Below are 17,146 nucleotides of genomic sequence, written 5' to 3' on the forward strand. Positions count from 1 at the left end.
GAGGGAAGTTTGGGGTATTTTGGTAAGGTGACACATTTTGAATTTGAACCAATAATGTATTTGATTTTTTTTTTTTTTTTTTGGGACACATTTTGATTTTTGAACTTAGGAATAAATGGATTGGTGGAACTAGAAAACAAGATGGGGTGATTGGCACTTTAGACCATATTTAGAGGTTCTCTAAATTTTTGTATTGTTTAGAGAGTGAACAGTTACATTTATTTTTTACTTGCTTACTTTTTTAAATATATTTTTCAATAGATTCTCTATTTTTTCTCTATCTCATTGTAATATTAGTTAATATAATAGTACGAGAGAAAAAAGAAACCAAGAAGAAAGAGAAAGAATTGATATAACAATAGTTGCTATAGTTTTTTAATCATAAAAATCCAATTGTTAACGTACAGTAACCCATCAAACTTGATGAACTACTGTTCATGAGAAGAAGAAAAAATTTGTGATTTAAAGAAATCAATAGAGACCATTTTTTTTGTTTCATTCTGTATTGTATATATTATTTTGCTTTTACATATGTAGTTCGAGATGCTCTTAATACTGGACAAGTGGACAACAAATTGTGATGATAGGCCAAGCATGTTGTTGGACTTTTGACCTTCAGTAAGTAATGGTAAAAGTTAGGTACAATTTAAGTTGTGAGGTCGATATCTCATCTCAATAATTAACTCATTCATATTGTGAAGAAAATTAGGTAGTAGACTCTTTAGCAAACCTTTGATGCACTTAAAATTTGCCTTTCGTTATGCATGGCTCTCTTCCGTTATTATTACAAGTTTTGTTAGATTTTGATTTTTTCACTTTTCTATACATAATGTTAATATTTGTAACAATTGTTTTTGTTAGTCTTTAATAAAAACATGTTTTAACCCCCAAAAGAAAACTTTGGTACAATTTGTTAAACATTATATAGTGATTTTTTAATTAGATTCAATCATTAAGTTGCATCGGTCTATATAACCACATTGTTTTGAATCTAATTAAAAATTTAAAGTACAACACTTAGGTGATGTTTAGAATGGGTGGAAGGGGAAGGAAGAAATTTGATTTCCATCTTTTAGTTCATATGAGATCAAATAAAAAAGGTGAGAATATGAAGGAAAACAATTTAGCCGAACTCATCTTTTGCTTTCTGGCCAATTTTGGTGGAAATGGAAATAAACATGAGAATTAGAAATGCAACCAGTTTTTTTACTTTAAACTTTAGCAAATTACATTTTTTGCCTATAAATCTTCATCACTCTCCCATTTTGACTAGGGCAACAAATAAATAAATAAATAAAATACTAAAATGTTTACGTTCCATCTCCCTTTCCTTTGAAAACCAAACAAAGGGAAGATGAGTACATCTTCTCTTTTCTTTTCTCCTTCCCTCCCTATTTCCAATGATACACAAGTGAAAATTTTATATTTTCCCTTTCTTTATCTTTTTTTTTTTTCCCCTTACTCTTATCGTTTTTCCATTTCAAAAATTCTACACATACATCATCAAATAAAATGGAATAGACTTTATCATATCATCACTAATGTTGACTATCATCATTTGGGTATTTATTTAAAATATGGATGATCTGAATGAATTTAAAACAAGTAAAAAATATTGACAAGATTTTAAAATTTCTGTTGTAAAGTTACTTCTTGATTGATAAGATTTTAAAGATTCCATTGTAAAGTTACTTCACGAGAAAGCATTCACATCTAGCATTGCTTATTGCCTTCTTCAGCAAATTACTTTTTTCCCTTTAGTTGTCCACTTTTGTGACATACCCTATACAACACTCTTCATTTTACATTACTTCCTAGTATTAAAAAATTCCAAAGAAATTTTTTCTCTCACACTCCTTCAACATCGAGTAAGAATGTAAGATCTCCTGTTGCTTGATTTTATTGGTTCTTTCACCCATGACCACTCACACCCAACAAGTCACAATCCATGGCCAGTGAGTCAGTGAACACCATAACAATAGAAATAATAACCAATATGAATGCTTTGGTGCTCTTTAAAATTGAAGAGTAAAGTACCATTTTTTGCAAAAAAATTGAATATTAGAGCCAAATGTAAGGGGTGATTATGTGTCTGTTTGGAAAAAATTAAAAAGTCAGTTTATTTTACTATTTAGCTTATTTTTGCTATTATTTATGAGATTTACTGCACTTTTTGGTACTATTTATGGATTTTATTGTACTATTTCAGCTAATTTTTACATTTATCTACAATACTTTTAACAAAAAATTTTCAATTTCAACAAAATAAGCGAATCATAAACAGATCTTATTTGTGTACTCTATATTTTGGCTTTTAATGGTTTGTTTAAGAGTGGATGTATTATGACTTATTAACTATTGAAGACACTAATCTGAATTAACTTGTATTCATTTTTTCTTCAAAATTTATATTTGTGTATTATAAATAGATCTTATTTGTGTACTCTATATTTTGGCTTTTAATGGTTTGTTTAAGAGTGGATGTATTATGACTTATTAACTATTGAAGACACTAATCTGAATTCACTTGTATTCATTTTTTCTTCAAAATTTATAATGATATGTTATTTTATCATTGTCAAACGGTATTACTTTAGTGGTTGAAATAACTAAAATAATTCCACTAGAAAAAAATAAAGAAAAAAAAAACCCTAAAACAATTAATTATTTCTTACAATAGATGATAGTTTGCCATTTTATCATTGCATGTGCGTGGGTCATCAGCAACAGTAAATGATCTATCATTTTTTTGTTTTGTTTTTTTGCTTGAATTAAATGATCTATCATTATTCTGATTGAAGAAAAATCATACACATGAATAAGTTAATGCATCCTTCCATGTCCCATAATCACTGATTCACAGTACGTGCTGAAGTTAATTACATGTACTTGATAAACTTGCCTTTATGTATGTCAATTATTGCAGTGTAAAGTCATCTTTGACGAGTTAAATAATCAGATAGACTTTTTCTCAAAAAAAAAAAAAAAAATCAGATAAACTTTAAAGACCACACATCGTCACCACTCACCACTCATTTTTTATTGGGCTTATATTTACTTACTAAAAAAAAAGCAATATTTATCTGGGCTTTTAGCTCAAGTTGCAAGCCCAACCAAGATAAAGTTTTTCTCAAGGTTTGGGAACGACCAGATGATCCGATCTCCCGACCCCAAAAATCAATTTGTATAATGGATTGAAGGAAACAATGGCATTTCTCTAGCCAGTGCTCAGGACCCTCATTCACTCGAAAATCCCATGCAAGGGGAAAACAAATTTTATGTGTCAGACGTATGAGACTCATATCTCACTGACATATGGGTTTCGCACAGAAAATTCTTTCTCCTTGCAATAACATCTAACACTCTATACATGTTTTTAACTGTCATACTAAAGTAGATGCAATTGAAACATTTTATCAAACCCATAATGACCTCAACTAATAGACATATCTTAGAGAGAGGAGATTTATCTTTGATCAGCGTCTTGTACAAACAAACATCAGCACACTTCACCTCCAACTCCAATTCAAGGAAACTCAAATTACTTGCAAAATTTAAAGTTTTGAGCAGTGCCACACAAGAGATACATTTCCAGGGAAGGTTTGAGTGGACTTTATCTCTATTATAAGCAGCCCATATGTGCCCCTCCCAATTTCTAATCACCACACGATGACTCCATCCATCCCCATAATTGATTAGCATACTTGTAAAGCTCAATTTGTAAAGATATGGCCAACTACCCAAATTGTCTAATGGCACCTCTCTAGATAGTACCTAGGATTGAAAGGGAAGGCAGGGGTTCAAGTAGTAAATTGGAATAATCGTTGAGATGGAAATGATAACTTTGCATCCAAGCCCACTAAATTATATGCATGCTCAAGTTTTTTTATATTTAAAATATTTCATGAATGAGTTATGTACATATAATGTAGGCTGCGTTTGTTTTGGCTGAAAACGATTTTAGGAAATCCTTTTACATGAAACCGTGTGTTTGGTTGCGCATGGAAATTAGAGTTTTCTAAAAAATAATTTACTTTGACCGTAAAATAGCACCTTTGACCTGAAAAATATTTTCAGCTTCTGTTTTACCTTCAAATCATTTCCGGAGACACGCAAAGAGAGAAAGAGAGAGAGAAAGGACTCACAGACACGCAAACAGAGAGAGAGAGAGAGAGATCGTGTCGGTCAGATTGTCGTCCTCGTCCCCTCCACGCGACAGTGAGATCGCGCCACGAACCCATGAACTGATTGACCCATCCCTTATCCTCACCGACCCATCCCACTCCGGCGATCCATCCCACTCCGTTGACCTACCCTTGAGCCGAGCTGTCCACCGTGTGAGCAACCCATTCCTAGATCGACCCACCCAATGAGTGACCCACTCCTAGATCGAGCCGCCATCTTCAGATCGACCCACCTCGTCCACCGGTGAGTCGCACCCATGAACCGATCTCTCTCTCTGTCCCTTTCTCATGATTGGTCTTATGATTTTGATTTTTGTTTCTTGTGTTGTTTATATATTTTGATTCTTTGTAATAATATTTGTTTGGATCTTAAGAAAATGTGAAAAACACGATAAAAATGGTAGCAAATATCATTTTCAGCAACACAACCAAACACTAGAAAATATTTTCCAAAACATTTTTTGGAATGCAACCAAACACTTGAAAATGTTTTCCTTTCCCGAAATATTTTACACTTGGAAAATATTTTACATTCAATCAAACGCAATTTATTTTCTTGAAAAAAAAAGTGTAATTTATTGTTAATGTTACACTATCTACGCCCCATAATATTATACCATCTATTGTTAAACCCACTACTAGATTATTATATATTGCCCTTTCATTTGTCATTATTGTCAACTCTTTTTTATGACTATAGATTGCAAACCATATTGTCAATAAAATTGTTGAAAATGATAAAAGGTTTGTTTATTTTGTTTTGTTTTGTTTTTTAAAAAAATACGCTAATCGCATAGATTTATAGATTGGATGGTCAACATGTTTGACATGAGGTTCATTGTGCAGCATAAACATCAACAGATGATGCGTTCAACAATAGGATTGACATAATATTAATTGAATACAAAATTATTGAATGATTTCTAACAAAAATTACATCACATATAACTTACACCTACCTCATTATAAAAATCACAAGTTCCTAAGTAATACTGTCGTTACAAGATTCGAAATGACATCATGATTATGTTGAATAGACTATGCATCTACACCGTTAGATTTACCTTTAATAAACAAAAAAGTCCATTGTTATAGTATATAATTTGTGAGGAAAAAAAAAAAAAACATTCAAAACAGTGTAATTTGGAAGTTTTGAAAATTTTCTACCACGATGTTTGACTAATACTAATCACAAATATATATATATATATATACATATATATATTTTTAACCACTATTAAGAAGAATGGTTTTGATGTAAACACACACATCAAAATATTATTTCATCTTCGAAGTATTATCATTTTATATTTCTTACATATTTCCAACCCAATTGAAAAAAATAAAGAGAGTAAAAAAATACAACATCATTGTAATCTACGTCAAAGTTCACTTAACCCTCAACCACAATAAAGCTAAGAAGGTAGGGACAAAAATATGTCATTTTCCTATAGCTTAACATCTTTTATTTATTTATTTATTTATTGTGTGTGAGAATATTTTTTGGCCAAGATAACATCATTTCCATCTGTGTGCAACAACTTAGTACTATCATAATACATCCCATCTATCTGTCTGCCACTATTTGGGTATAAAAATAATATTTTCCCCCTTTTATTTACAACTTTTAATAAAAATAATGTCAAAAAGAAAAAAGAAAAAAAATTCGGAACACACAAGTTTATTATTATTTTTTAAAATGGGGTCCTTTATGATTGATGCATGTCAATAGTGCTATGATGCTATCAATAATAATAAGTTTGTTAAACACACTCAATGTATTACATATTCCCTTCACACAAGGATTTATCAAACCCATGGATCTCGTATTTGGAACATACTCTTATACAAGAGAGGTGTAGTATATGTTTGGATTATCTTTTACTTTTTCTTTAGCTGCTTTAAATACAAAATTTTAAATGTTATATTTTAGATTTTTTAAATTAAATTCTACTATATTTTTGTATTGAAAGTAATTGTTTTTGGGAAATATAAACATGTTTGCATTACATTGGTCAACGTAGTATGGTTGTTGAATTTAATTAAGAAATCTAATATACAAAACTATTAAGAAATTTTATTTAAGTTCTCGTATATATTGTCACTAGGTGTTTGTACAATTTAGACATAACTTATATGATGTGTATTAGTATACTAGACACATTATGATATAGATACGTGTTCAATTTTGGACACATGTTCGCATCCTAATGTGTCCAGTGTATTGATGCACTAGACACAATCTCCACCCATATAATTTAATCACATGATTGTATTGAACAATGTAACAAACATAATATTTTATTTTATAAGAATAGTTAAATTTAACTATATGGTTCATTGGTTAAAGTAATAAGATCATTGAATTTAATTTAGAAACTAAAATTACAACACTTCATAAATTGTGCTTAAATTTATCATTTTAATCCAAACTCACATTATACTTTTATCAACTTTAAATAAATAAAAATTAAAAAACTCACATTGACAATACAGAAAATTCCTTGTCTTTCTCTCTTGGTCTTTATATATATATATATATATATATATTTTTTTTTTTCAAGAGTGCAACATAGAATAATTTCACTAATCTAAAAGTGATCCACTCTAATCACAATTTTGAGGAAAAATAAAGTAACAAAAAGACAAAAAGCAACGAAATAAATAATTATAATTATAATTAGCACTAAATGAACACCTAGGAATAAATTAGTAATTGAGAGATACGTAATCCCCCACAAAGCTACGACGTTTTCGCTGCTCCGTCGTTCTCTTCCATTCTCATTTTTGTCACCTCATTAGTCATCATTTAAAAAACAAAAAAAGAAAAACAAAAAAAACAAAAAACAAAAAATAAAAAATAAAGAAAGAAAGAGAGAGAGAGAGAGTGTGTGTATGTGTCTGTGCGTAAGAGAAATCTCATCGATTTTCAATCTACAGAGGCACAGAGATTGATTTTTTTCCAGAGAGCGACCGAGCGAGACTGAAAATCTCATCGATGTGAATTCGATACGCAAAGCTTTATAGAGAGAGAAAGAGAAAGAGAGAGAGAGAGAGTGGAAAGTTTGTTCGTCGTGGTTGGAGAGGACAAAAAGGAACGATGAAGGACGAGACTGCATTTCGTGAATCGTCGAGATTCGTGTAAAGGAGAATCGGAGTCTCTCAGATCGACCGGTTTGTGCATTTGAGTTGTGTATTTCCTTGCTGAGAGGAGAGAAAGAGAGAGAGAGAGAGAGATGATCGGCGGAGGAGAGGAAGCGACGGCTCCGGCGGCGGAGGGGTCACAGCCGCTGGACTGGAAATTCGCTCAGGTTTTCGGCGAACGAACCGCCGGTGAAGAAGTTCAGGAAGGTTTGGTTTCCATTTCCGATTTAGAATTCATCGATTTGGTTTTTTTAAGCTTTAAATTAGGGCTTGATTATTTTATTTTTTTATGTGCCTTTTATAATTTTTAGAGTTACTAATTAATTGTTAATAATTTGATATCTCTATTTTGCTTTATTTTTATTTTTGTGAACTAAATTTGTGTATTCAATGCTAGATTGATGGAGTGAGATTTGAACATATGTGGATAAAATTTAGTGAATAGGTTGTTGTCATTGTATTTGAACAGCTCGTTGTACTTTAGCATTAGATTTGTGGATGGAAATAATGTAGTTTTAGGGTTAGAGTTGCTATGTAATTATGATTTTACTGTTTTTGATAAGTATGATTTTACTGTTGTTAAAGTGTCAGTGCTGAAAAGAATTATGGGTTTTGTGCATGAATGGCTTTTGCTTCGTTGAGCTGTTTATTTGGATACCATTGGGATATTAGCTTTGTTAAACTAAGTTCATGATTGGGAGCTGGAGTCTTGTTGCCTCCTTTATGGATTTGCTTTATTTGGGCTAATAAGGCGAGGTGGGGATACTCTTTGAGTTTAAATCCCATTATAAATGTTACACTCTACTCCCGATTTGTCTTTTCTTTGGAGGAGTTTGTGGAAGCCTAAAGTTCCTACCAAGATCAGTATTTTCATGTGGATAGCAGTTCTGGTAACCTCGGGAAGTGTCAAATAATCATTTTAGACTGGTGTTGCATGTGTAAGAGGGATGGGGAGACTAATGATCATCTACTCCTCCATTTCCTTGTTATCCAAAAGGTTTGGAGCATGGTATTTTCTCTTTTCGGGGTTCAATGGGTTGTAACAAAGGGTGTTCTGGAGAGGAAAGTTTGGTAGGCCCATAGTGGGGTGATTTGGAGAGTGAGGAAGATGCTTTAAAGATGTGAAAATTTTGTTTCTTGACCTGAAATTTTTATTCCTCAAGACTTTGTTTGAATGGATAAATGTCTTAGGTTTTTTGTCTATTGGTACTTTGTTTGAGATGCTTGATAGTTGTATTTTTAAGTGTTTGATGTTGGTGTACCTGTTTTACTTTTATACGCCCAGTGTACATGCACTATGCCTCTTTTTCATTTGATTAATTCAATATTTACTTATAAAAAAAATAGAGATTCGGCTGGTCTTTGAAATTTAAAGAAGAAAGAAATTGGATGCACCAAAATACTTACTGTTGTTCATACAAGAATCAGAAATTCAAGCTGAAGCATGTAAGGCTTGACACCATTAAAGGTTTTATTGTTCCTTTCCTCTCACATAATCCATATTATACATAGAGGAGTGCTCCATATTGCCCATTATTATGTTGTCTATACAAACCCTTCCAGCGAAGAAACACTTAGAAACACACAATAACCTTCAAAGGCATCATCTTCTGAATCCCAAAAGGAGAAGAGGTTAAAGTCCACAATTTTCTCACAACAAAACAATGATGCAATAGATGTTCAAATGATTCTCCACAAGAATTACGCATAATACACCTATTCGCAAGAATCATATTCCTTTTGATGAGATTATTCACCGTCAAAATCATTCAATGTACGCATCCATGCAAAGAAAGTAACCTTCCTAGTTACTTTGCTATACCAAATTTTCTTCCAACGAAGCAAAACTTGATTAGAACCTCTTAAGGTTTCATGAAAAGAATGAACTTCAAATTTTCTATTTCTTTCAAGTTTCAAAACCAAATTATCCTCCCTCAATCCCAATGGGTAATTAGAATGTAACAAATCCATTGGACTGATTAATTTGCAACATTGGACCATCATCCAAGTTAGTATCTAAATTAACAAATTAGTAGGAACATTAATTTTGGAATAGGGTGTTAATTGCAGAATTTTTATAGTTTTTCATTGCATATGCCCCTATAGTTTAAAGTTGCAGAATTTGTAGTTGAGGGTGCAGCTTAGAAATGTGTTCATAGTTTAGGCTGGATAGTTGTGATTAACTATAGTTTCTTTACATTTACTAGAATTATTGGGTGTGTAGTTTGATGCTGTTGGATGTTATCTCTACAATGGTGAGGTTTTCCCTCACATTATTCTTCTTCTCAGGAGGGATTATATATAGAATTAATTGGAACGTGAATAGGCTTTTAGAATGTAGTATGTGTCATAAGGCTCCCCCCCCCCCCCCCCCCCCCCCCAACAAAAAAAAAAACTTCTATTTTTTTTTCCTGAATGTCTATAGTGTTTGAGAGTATTACTGAATTAACCTGCTTACATGATGATTGTTATGTTTGCAGTTGATATCATTTCTGCTATTGAATTTGATAGAACTGGGGACCACTTAGCCACAGGAGATCGTGGGGGTCGGGTGGTTTTATTTGAAAGAACTGATACGAGGGATGTAAGTCTGTGAATTGCTAACTTGTTTATTTTGTAAATACTTTTGTTTTAGTGTATTTTTCCATAATTTTTTTTAGTTGTTACCATTTCATAATATAGTCTGTAATATGAGCATATAATATGTAGCATGGTGGACAACGGAGAGAACTAGAGAGGATGGATTATTCAAATGGGAGACATCCTGAGTTCCGCTATAAAACTGAGTTCCAGAGCCATGAACCTGAGGTATTTTTACTTTTACACGGTCACATATTATTTTTGTTTATTTATGTCCCTTTTTATGCAATATGGATTTTAATAATTTTTTGCAATCTTTGTTTTTCTGTTTAAATTCAGTTTGACTATCTTAAGAGCTTGGAAATTGAGGAGAAAATCAACAAGATTAGATGGTGCCAGGCAGCTAATGGTGCCCTGTTTCTTCTATCCACCAATGATAAAACAATAAAATTTTGGAAGGTGAAGGCACTTTTGAATTTTTGCTCTTGATATCATAAATATATATATATATATATATATATATTGGATAATCTAGAGTAGCTGAGAAGGTGGTTAACAGTTAAGAGTGAATGAAACATTTGACAATAAATTTTGTGATGGTTATGATGTTATGGTTACTGCTATGAGGGTCCATTAAGAAACATAAGAAGACCTGTCTCGACTAGTTATTTATGAGAGCATATATAATAAATATGCAGGCATTAGTTTTGGACACATTGGCTAGACAATGTGCATGGTATTATTGATGGTGGTGATCAGAAAATTTTATTGCATTGAGTCTCGGAAAATAGAATTCAATGCATTGAGATAGAAAAATTGATGTAAAAGGACTTTTTGTATTTTTGATCTGGATGATCAGAAAGAGTGCCTTCTGGAGAGAACTGATAATAGGTCACTTGTTGGATTGTTGGAATCTACCCTTCCCCTTCCCTTGGGGCCAAACTTATTGTCAAATAAAAGAAAAGGGACCAGTAAAAACTCCCTACTCTGTAAATAACAAGGACAAAGCTACCTTTAATAATGGACCATTTAACTGTCTAGTTTTTAATCTCTTGATATCTCATAGGACACAGCTCATTAATCAGCCTTTTTGAATACTGTTCCTCCCTCCCCTCCTTGTTTCAACACACACACAGATGTAGTGTGGTAAGAATAAGATTTGCACTGACTAGTATAACAACCTAGTGAGCAATACTAGTCCTGAATATATTAACAGTCTATTTGAATAATGAAGTGGAACTTTCTAAGACCAGTGGTGTTTTCTGTTGCTGTTGCTTATGCTTAATGTCGGGCAGGTCCAAGAGAAGAAGGTCAAGAAAGTTTGTGACTTGAATATGGATCTTTCAAGAGCCATTGGAAACGGTCCAGTTGTTTCTTCAAGTATATCAGCAAGCTCCAAATCATGTATGGCGAATGGAGGATGTGATGAGAGATCCTCTGGTTATTCAAGCATTGATACTTCACTCCCGTCTGGGGGTCTATCATCCTTACGGCTACCCATGGTAGTTGTACTCAATCTGATATTCTTATTTTTCTGGCATCATATGGTTCTGGAGTTGAGAAATAATCTCGCTTGGCAGCTATTGAAAGTATGGCATTGTTGCCGGGCTTCAAGTTTATATGGTTTGCTCCTTTAACACTTGGTACATTTGTGACATTCAGGTGACTAGTCATGAGACAAGCCTTGTGGCTAGATGTCGAAGAATCTATGCTCATGCACATGACTATCATATTAATTCTATTTCAAACAACAGGTGCATTTTTCTTACTGATATAATTTATTCTTAAACCCTTCTATCTTAAATTTGTCGTCTATATTGCATGCCTCTTTTATGTTGCATATTCATGTTGACTTTGTGCTTTTATTTATACTTGAATATGCTTCTGCCTAATTTATGATTTCCTCATCAATAAGGATGCAAGTTATTCATGTTGATTCACTTCTTCGTAGTATGGTGTGTGAAACAGAAGGCTTTATCAGGTGCTGTTTATTGAGAGAGAGAGAGAGAGAGAGAGTGATAAGAGTTAGAAGGATTTTGCCTTAACTTGAAGTCTTTTTCTATGCTGTACTTATGACCTCTTCTTTGTAATTCTTTAGGCTTCTCTGTGTGCGTTACTATGCACTTGGAGTAGTCTCTTTTTCAATAAAAGTATCTTGATTAAAAGAAAAGAAAAAAACGGTCTTTTCTATGCAATATGCATGCCTGTAGTGATGTTTGATTATTTTCTCTGGAAATGCATCATATGTATGGGTATCATGTCCATGACATTCACTGATTACTTATATTCTTTTTTCCCCCTTTTGTAGTGATGGTGAAACTTTTATCTCTGCGGATGATCTGCGAATAAATCTTTGGAACTTAGAAATTAGCAACCAAAGTTTCAATATCGTTGACGTCAAGCCTGCAAACATGGAGGATCTTACTGGTAGAACCCATGGCATTCTGAGTGGCAAATTAAATGATTTGACGGATCTTTTTATCATTTTTAGTCTAAAGGATTTGGGTGTGTTACTTGTAAAAAAAAGAAAAGAAATGGATTTGGATGTGCAAAAAGAAAACTCTATTCGAATAGATAAAGCATCATTCTTTCTGGTGTTTCTATTTTTCTTAGTATATACTTTCTAATTCTCTCCCCTTTTCTGGGGTGAATGGATGAGAAGACATTTTATCTGTTTCTCATTGAGTTTTGTTGATTAATGAGTTGTTGTATTTATGTACACAACTCAGTTTCATACATAATTTGCTAATGCGATCAAAGAGCTTCGGCATTCTCATTGCTTGAATTTACTTGTGCAGAGGTGATAACATCAGCGGAGTTTCATCCTACTCACTGTAATACGTTAGCATACAGTAGCTCAAGGGGCTCAATCCGTCTCATTGATATGCGGCAGTCAGCGTTATGTGATACTCATAGCAAATTGTAAGTTGTCTATCAGTCTTTTGTCTTGTCTACTTACTTTCCTCATCTTTATTTGCATCTTGGTGCGTAAGCAGTGTTTACTTGTCAAAAGAAAAGAAAGTGTGAGAATATTTTTAGATTCATTCACTTTTTGACTTGTAGCTTTTTATAACGCTTTTCACTGGTACAGGTTTGAGGAACCGGAAGTGCCTGGTACAAGGTCTTTTTTCACTGAGATAATTGCCTCAATTTCAGATATTAAGTTTGCTAAAGATGGGAGACATGTACTTAGTCGTGACTACATGACCCTTAAGGTTCATATTTCTATTTTTTTAAGTTCCTATTTCTGTGAATCACAAATGCATAATACCAAGAACTGAACTTCTCAGTGCTGGATGTTTTTTCATGCCATCTGGTATGTGTAGAAGAAGTTAATAGCTTTGTGTTAGCTGTTTTTCATCTTTCATTTAAGCAATAGTGTCTTGGTCTCATTTTGAATAAGAGTACTTTTATGCCTTTTTATTATTCTGAAACTAATTATTCTGATTAAGATTGCTACAGAGGTATTGTAATCCTTTGATCTAGTGAATGAGCTTTGGCTCAAATCACACATCCTCTTCCCACAAGAATGGTTAGAGGTTGACGTTGTAGGGTCAAAACCCATGGGCTGTGCATGTTAACTTACTAATTAAAAAAGAAAATTTGTAATCCCTTGATCTGCATCAAGTTTGATATTTAATAGAATTTGAATTGAGTAGATACGCTAATCCATTTTTGATCTCCAACTTTCTCCTCATTTGGTTTTGTTTTCTTGGTTGTCAGCTGTGGGACATAAATATGGATCGTGGCCCAGTTGCAACTTTTCAGGTTCATGAATATTTAAGACCTAAGGTGATGCATTCCTTCAGAAAGCCTTTACTAATTCTTTATGATATAGAATGGAGCAGATGCATTTATAATATACAATGCAATTTATTTTAGTTCTTTACCTTGGTCAGCTGTGTGATTTATATGAAAATGATTCTATCTTCGACAAGTTTGAGTGCTGTCTAAGTGGAGATGGACAACGCGTGGCAACAGGTTCCTACAGGTCTGCTTTAACCATATTGCATGAATTTTTTTACCATCATTAGTAAAATTGTAAAATACCTAAGCATGATACCTGCAACTCAATGTTTGATGCAATATTTTTTCCTGCATGATCCTCCTTTACCACCATAAGTTAAAACATGATACCTGCACCACAATGTTTGATGCAATCTTTGTCTGTGATTCCAGCAATCTGTTCCGTGTGTTTGGTTGTTCTGAAGGCAGCATGGAAGCAACAACATTGGAAGCCAGCAAAAACCCTATGAGGTATTTTTTGAGTACATCATCTTAATATAGGTGTATGACAATGATAATAGCTGCATCAGCTCTTGAACTTGTTTGACTAGTCTTCTATCTAATTGAATAGCATTATTTGATTGCCCCAAAAAACTCTCCTTTAATCTTTTGTCTTTATTTAATATAATTTCATTTATTTCATGCACTCTCAGGAGACAAGTCCAAACACCAACAAGGCCTTCAAAATCTCTAAGCACTCTTCCTCGTGTGCTTAGACGAGGTATGTCTTTGTTAAACTTTTGATAAATTACTAGTTGTCCCAAAAGGCTAAGCTATTAGTAAATAATTAATTTAATCATTTAACCATTATTCTAACTCTCTCCCTCACATGTGAGCCGCTGAGCAGCTTGAGCCTAGACTCCCTTAATAAGTGGGGCCCAACATGTGAGAATATCTACTTTTGAATGGGAGGTAGATTGGAGATAGGGTTGAACTCAGAACCGTCTACTTTGATACCATTATGAATTATAAGTTGTCCCAAAAGCTTAAGCTTAATAATTTAACCATTATTCTGACACATTTAACTCAAATATGCTTTAGTCTAAAGTCCCCAAAACTTAAATATGGGGTTGCTGATAATTTTATCCCCTTCGCTGTAAAACTCAATTACTTTGACTTGTACGTAATGAATTTGTTATGCTCAATGTGATCAGTTTATTTTTCCACCTAAATTTCCCTAGTTGACTTAATTATATTGAAGTTTAATTTCACATGATGGTGAGTCACTATTCAGTTGATATACAATTTGTATGAGGTATGTAGTTCATTTTGTAGACCAATACAAACCCTGGGAAAGTAATCTTTTGATTCTGTCCCAAACTTTTCTTGTAGTGTTTGTTTATAATTGTGTTCTAAAGTTTGACTTTTGTCTCTGCGCATCTTTTCTCCATTTCAACTGTAACAGGAGCTGATACATCTGGAGTTGATGCTAATGGAAATGCTTTTGATTTCACCACAAAGTTGCTACACCTAGCATGGCATCCAACTGAGAACTCAATTGCCTGTGCTGCTTCAAATAGCCTTTACATGTATTATGCGTAAAGAGGGTCTTGGAAGACTTTTTTGCCAGACAAAGCTCCTCTGGTTGCTTTGGCAAACACTGCTTTGCCTTCCTCCCCTATCACTGATTTTGAAGCTGCACCATTTTTTCAGAATATCTGACACTTAAAAAAAACTCTTGCCTTTCTCCCAACCACAGGATTCCAGACTGCAATTTGGAAAATTTTACCTAACTACCTTTTGCTCCAGGCTGGCTAGGCATTGCTAGTTGTGCTGTTTCTTAATAGGTCGAAGAAAATGTGACATTTGCTTCACTGCAACTGAAAGGATGCTAATGGTGCTGATAAGTTTCAAACCAATGGGGGTCTCAACATGAAGCTGGGGGAAAGGAACTATTATGGTGCTTCAATTCTCATCGATGCATTGGGGCTTCAACCTTGTATTATTTGATCTTAAAATTATAGGATTGTGAAATATTGTCATGTTTATTGCTGTCTCACATTCTAACCATTCTTTCTTCTCCTTGGGATTTTGCTAATTTGTTGTGATCCATGTAATCGTATATCTGGCTTTGGGGGTAGAACACCTCATGCTAGCCACTCTTTTCTTCTTCAACCCAAATATGTTTTTCAATAGGTCTCTACTTTTCTGAGGTTGAGTGCTTTGGTGATGGCTACTTACCTTATTCATAAATTCAAAAATATAATATGTTGGTCTAGTGTACTTTGTTAAATCAAATGTTACACACGCTATTAGTAAGTTCTTTGATAATGGTTGAAAGTCCCTCTCAAATGTTTACTTTTTGTCACCATTTTTCGTGTGAATTTTTTGCCTTTGGTACCTTTTCCAGAGGCCGCTAAAAACTCTATTTATCAATGTGGTCTTTGGCATGGTTGAGGGATTCCCTGTAGTTATTTTCCATTGATCATATTTCCCAAAATAATCCAAACGAAAGTGATTCCATCATCCATCATAAGTCGATTCGTTTAAATGCTTCCGGAAATATAGGTAACTTAGATATTACAAAGACATCGATGATAATGGAGTTTGGAGAAGACTAGACTGGTGGGAGCCATGACTCGGTTTCACTATCGTATGCAGTAAGTGATTGGCGTGAGAACAAGTGGCAGGTGAAGAAACCGACTATAAAAGTGGGCATGCAGAGCGGCGTAAGACACATGCTATGTTAGTTTTGCCTCATTAGTCATAACATTAAAGTTTGCTTTAAGTCGATGAGTACTCCTCATGCTTTGTCTCTCTGTTGTAATTCAATTTCAGATGAATGAAATTCACATATTACCAATCAAAAAAAAAAAAAAAAGTCGATGAGTACTCCCTGTTTGAGTCTGATTTTGACCCACTGCAGAAACGGATTTAGGTTGGCTTCTTCTGTTTCTTGTTTTCCGAGAATCCCTCAGTCCATTTTTGGCAAGGACTTCCATTTGGGCAAAGATTTGCTGCCAATCTTAGTTTGCAGTAACTCTTACAAAAATGGACACATATAGACATATGTCCAAACTTATATTTAAATGAAAACTTCTTTATTAGGATTGAATTTTCCACCAAATGAACACTTGACATGTGTGCATTTTGTGCAACTTAGTTTGCAACAAATTCTTACTTTACTATTTTTTTCCCCTTAAAGTATTATATCTACTAAAATTAATCGTTTACATAAATATTAATCGTATATCTGGCTTTGGGGGTAGAACACCTCATGCTAGCCACTCTTTTCTTCTTCAACCCAAATATGTTTTTCAATAGGTCTCTACTTTTCTGAGGTTGAGTGCTTTGGTGAAGGCTACTTATTCATAAATTCAAAAATATAATATGTTGGTCTAGCGTACTTTGTTAAATCAAATGTTACACACGTTATTAGTAAGTTCTTTGATAATGGTTGAAAGTCCCTCTCAAATGTTTACTTTTAGTCTCCATTTTTTGTGTGAATTTTT

At 33.4% G+C, this 17,146-nt stretch overlaps 1 protein-coding gene across 2 annotated transcripts; it reads left to right on the forward strand.

Moving 5' to 3' along the window:
- The first annotated feature begins 7,032 nt into the window (after positions 1–7,032).
- On the forward strand, positions 7,033–15,912 carry LOC126708605 (serine/threonine protein phosphatase 2A 55 kDa regulatory subunit B alpha isoform-like). Of its 2 annotated transcripts, none has more exons than XM_050408422.1 (14): positions 7,033–7,535; positions 9,809–9,912; positions 10,038–10,136; positions 10,248–10,367; positions 11,204–11,410; positions 11,571–11,662; positions 12,217–12,335; positions 12,707–12,830; positions 13,000–13,123; positions 13,632–13,700; positions 13,808–13,899; positions 14,088–14,165; positions 14,348–14,415; positions 15,100–15,912. In XM_050408422.1, the coding sequence occupies exons 1-14, from the start codon at positions 7,421–7,423 to the stop codon at positions 15,234–15,236; spliced, it is 1,548 nt and encodes a 515-aa protein (XP_050264379.1). In that variant the 5' UTR covers positions 7,033–7,420; the 3' UTR covers positions 15,237–15,912. The 2 variants fall into 2 exon arrangements, with proteins under 2 accessions (XP_050264379.1, XP_050264371.1); XM_050408414.1 differs by having other exon boundaries at positions 7,034–7,535; positions 11,204–11,413.
- The last annotated feature ends 1,234 nt before the right edge of the window (positions 15,913–17,146 follow it).

This window comes from Quercus robur, chromosome 2 (assembly GCF_932294415.1).
Source record: "Quercus robur chromosome 2, dhQueRobu3.1, whole genome shotgun sequence".
Classification (NCBI taxonomy): domain Eukaryota; kingdom Viridiplantae; phylum Streptophyta; class Magnoliopsida; order Fagales; family Fagaceae; genus Quercus; species Quercus robur.

Excerpts from the sequence above, each read along its gene's own strand:
- LOC126708605 (XM_050408414.1), top strand. The coding sequence starts at position 7,421 with ATGATCGGCGGAGGAGAGGAAGCGACGGCTCCGGCGGCGGAGGGGTCA. Across the intron at positions 12,336-12,706 it reads AAACATGGAGGATCTTACTG|AGGTGATAACATCAGCGGAG; the intron begins GTAGAACCCATG and ends TTACTTGTGCAG. Across the intron at positions 13,701-13,807 it reads ATGAATATTTAAGACCTAAG|CTGTGTGATTTATATGAAAA; the intron begins GTGATGCATTCC and ends TACCTTGGTCAG.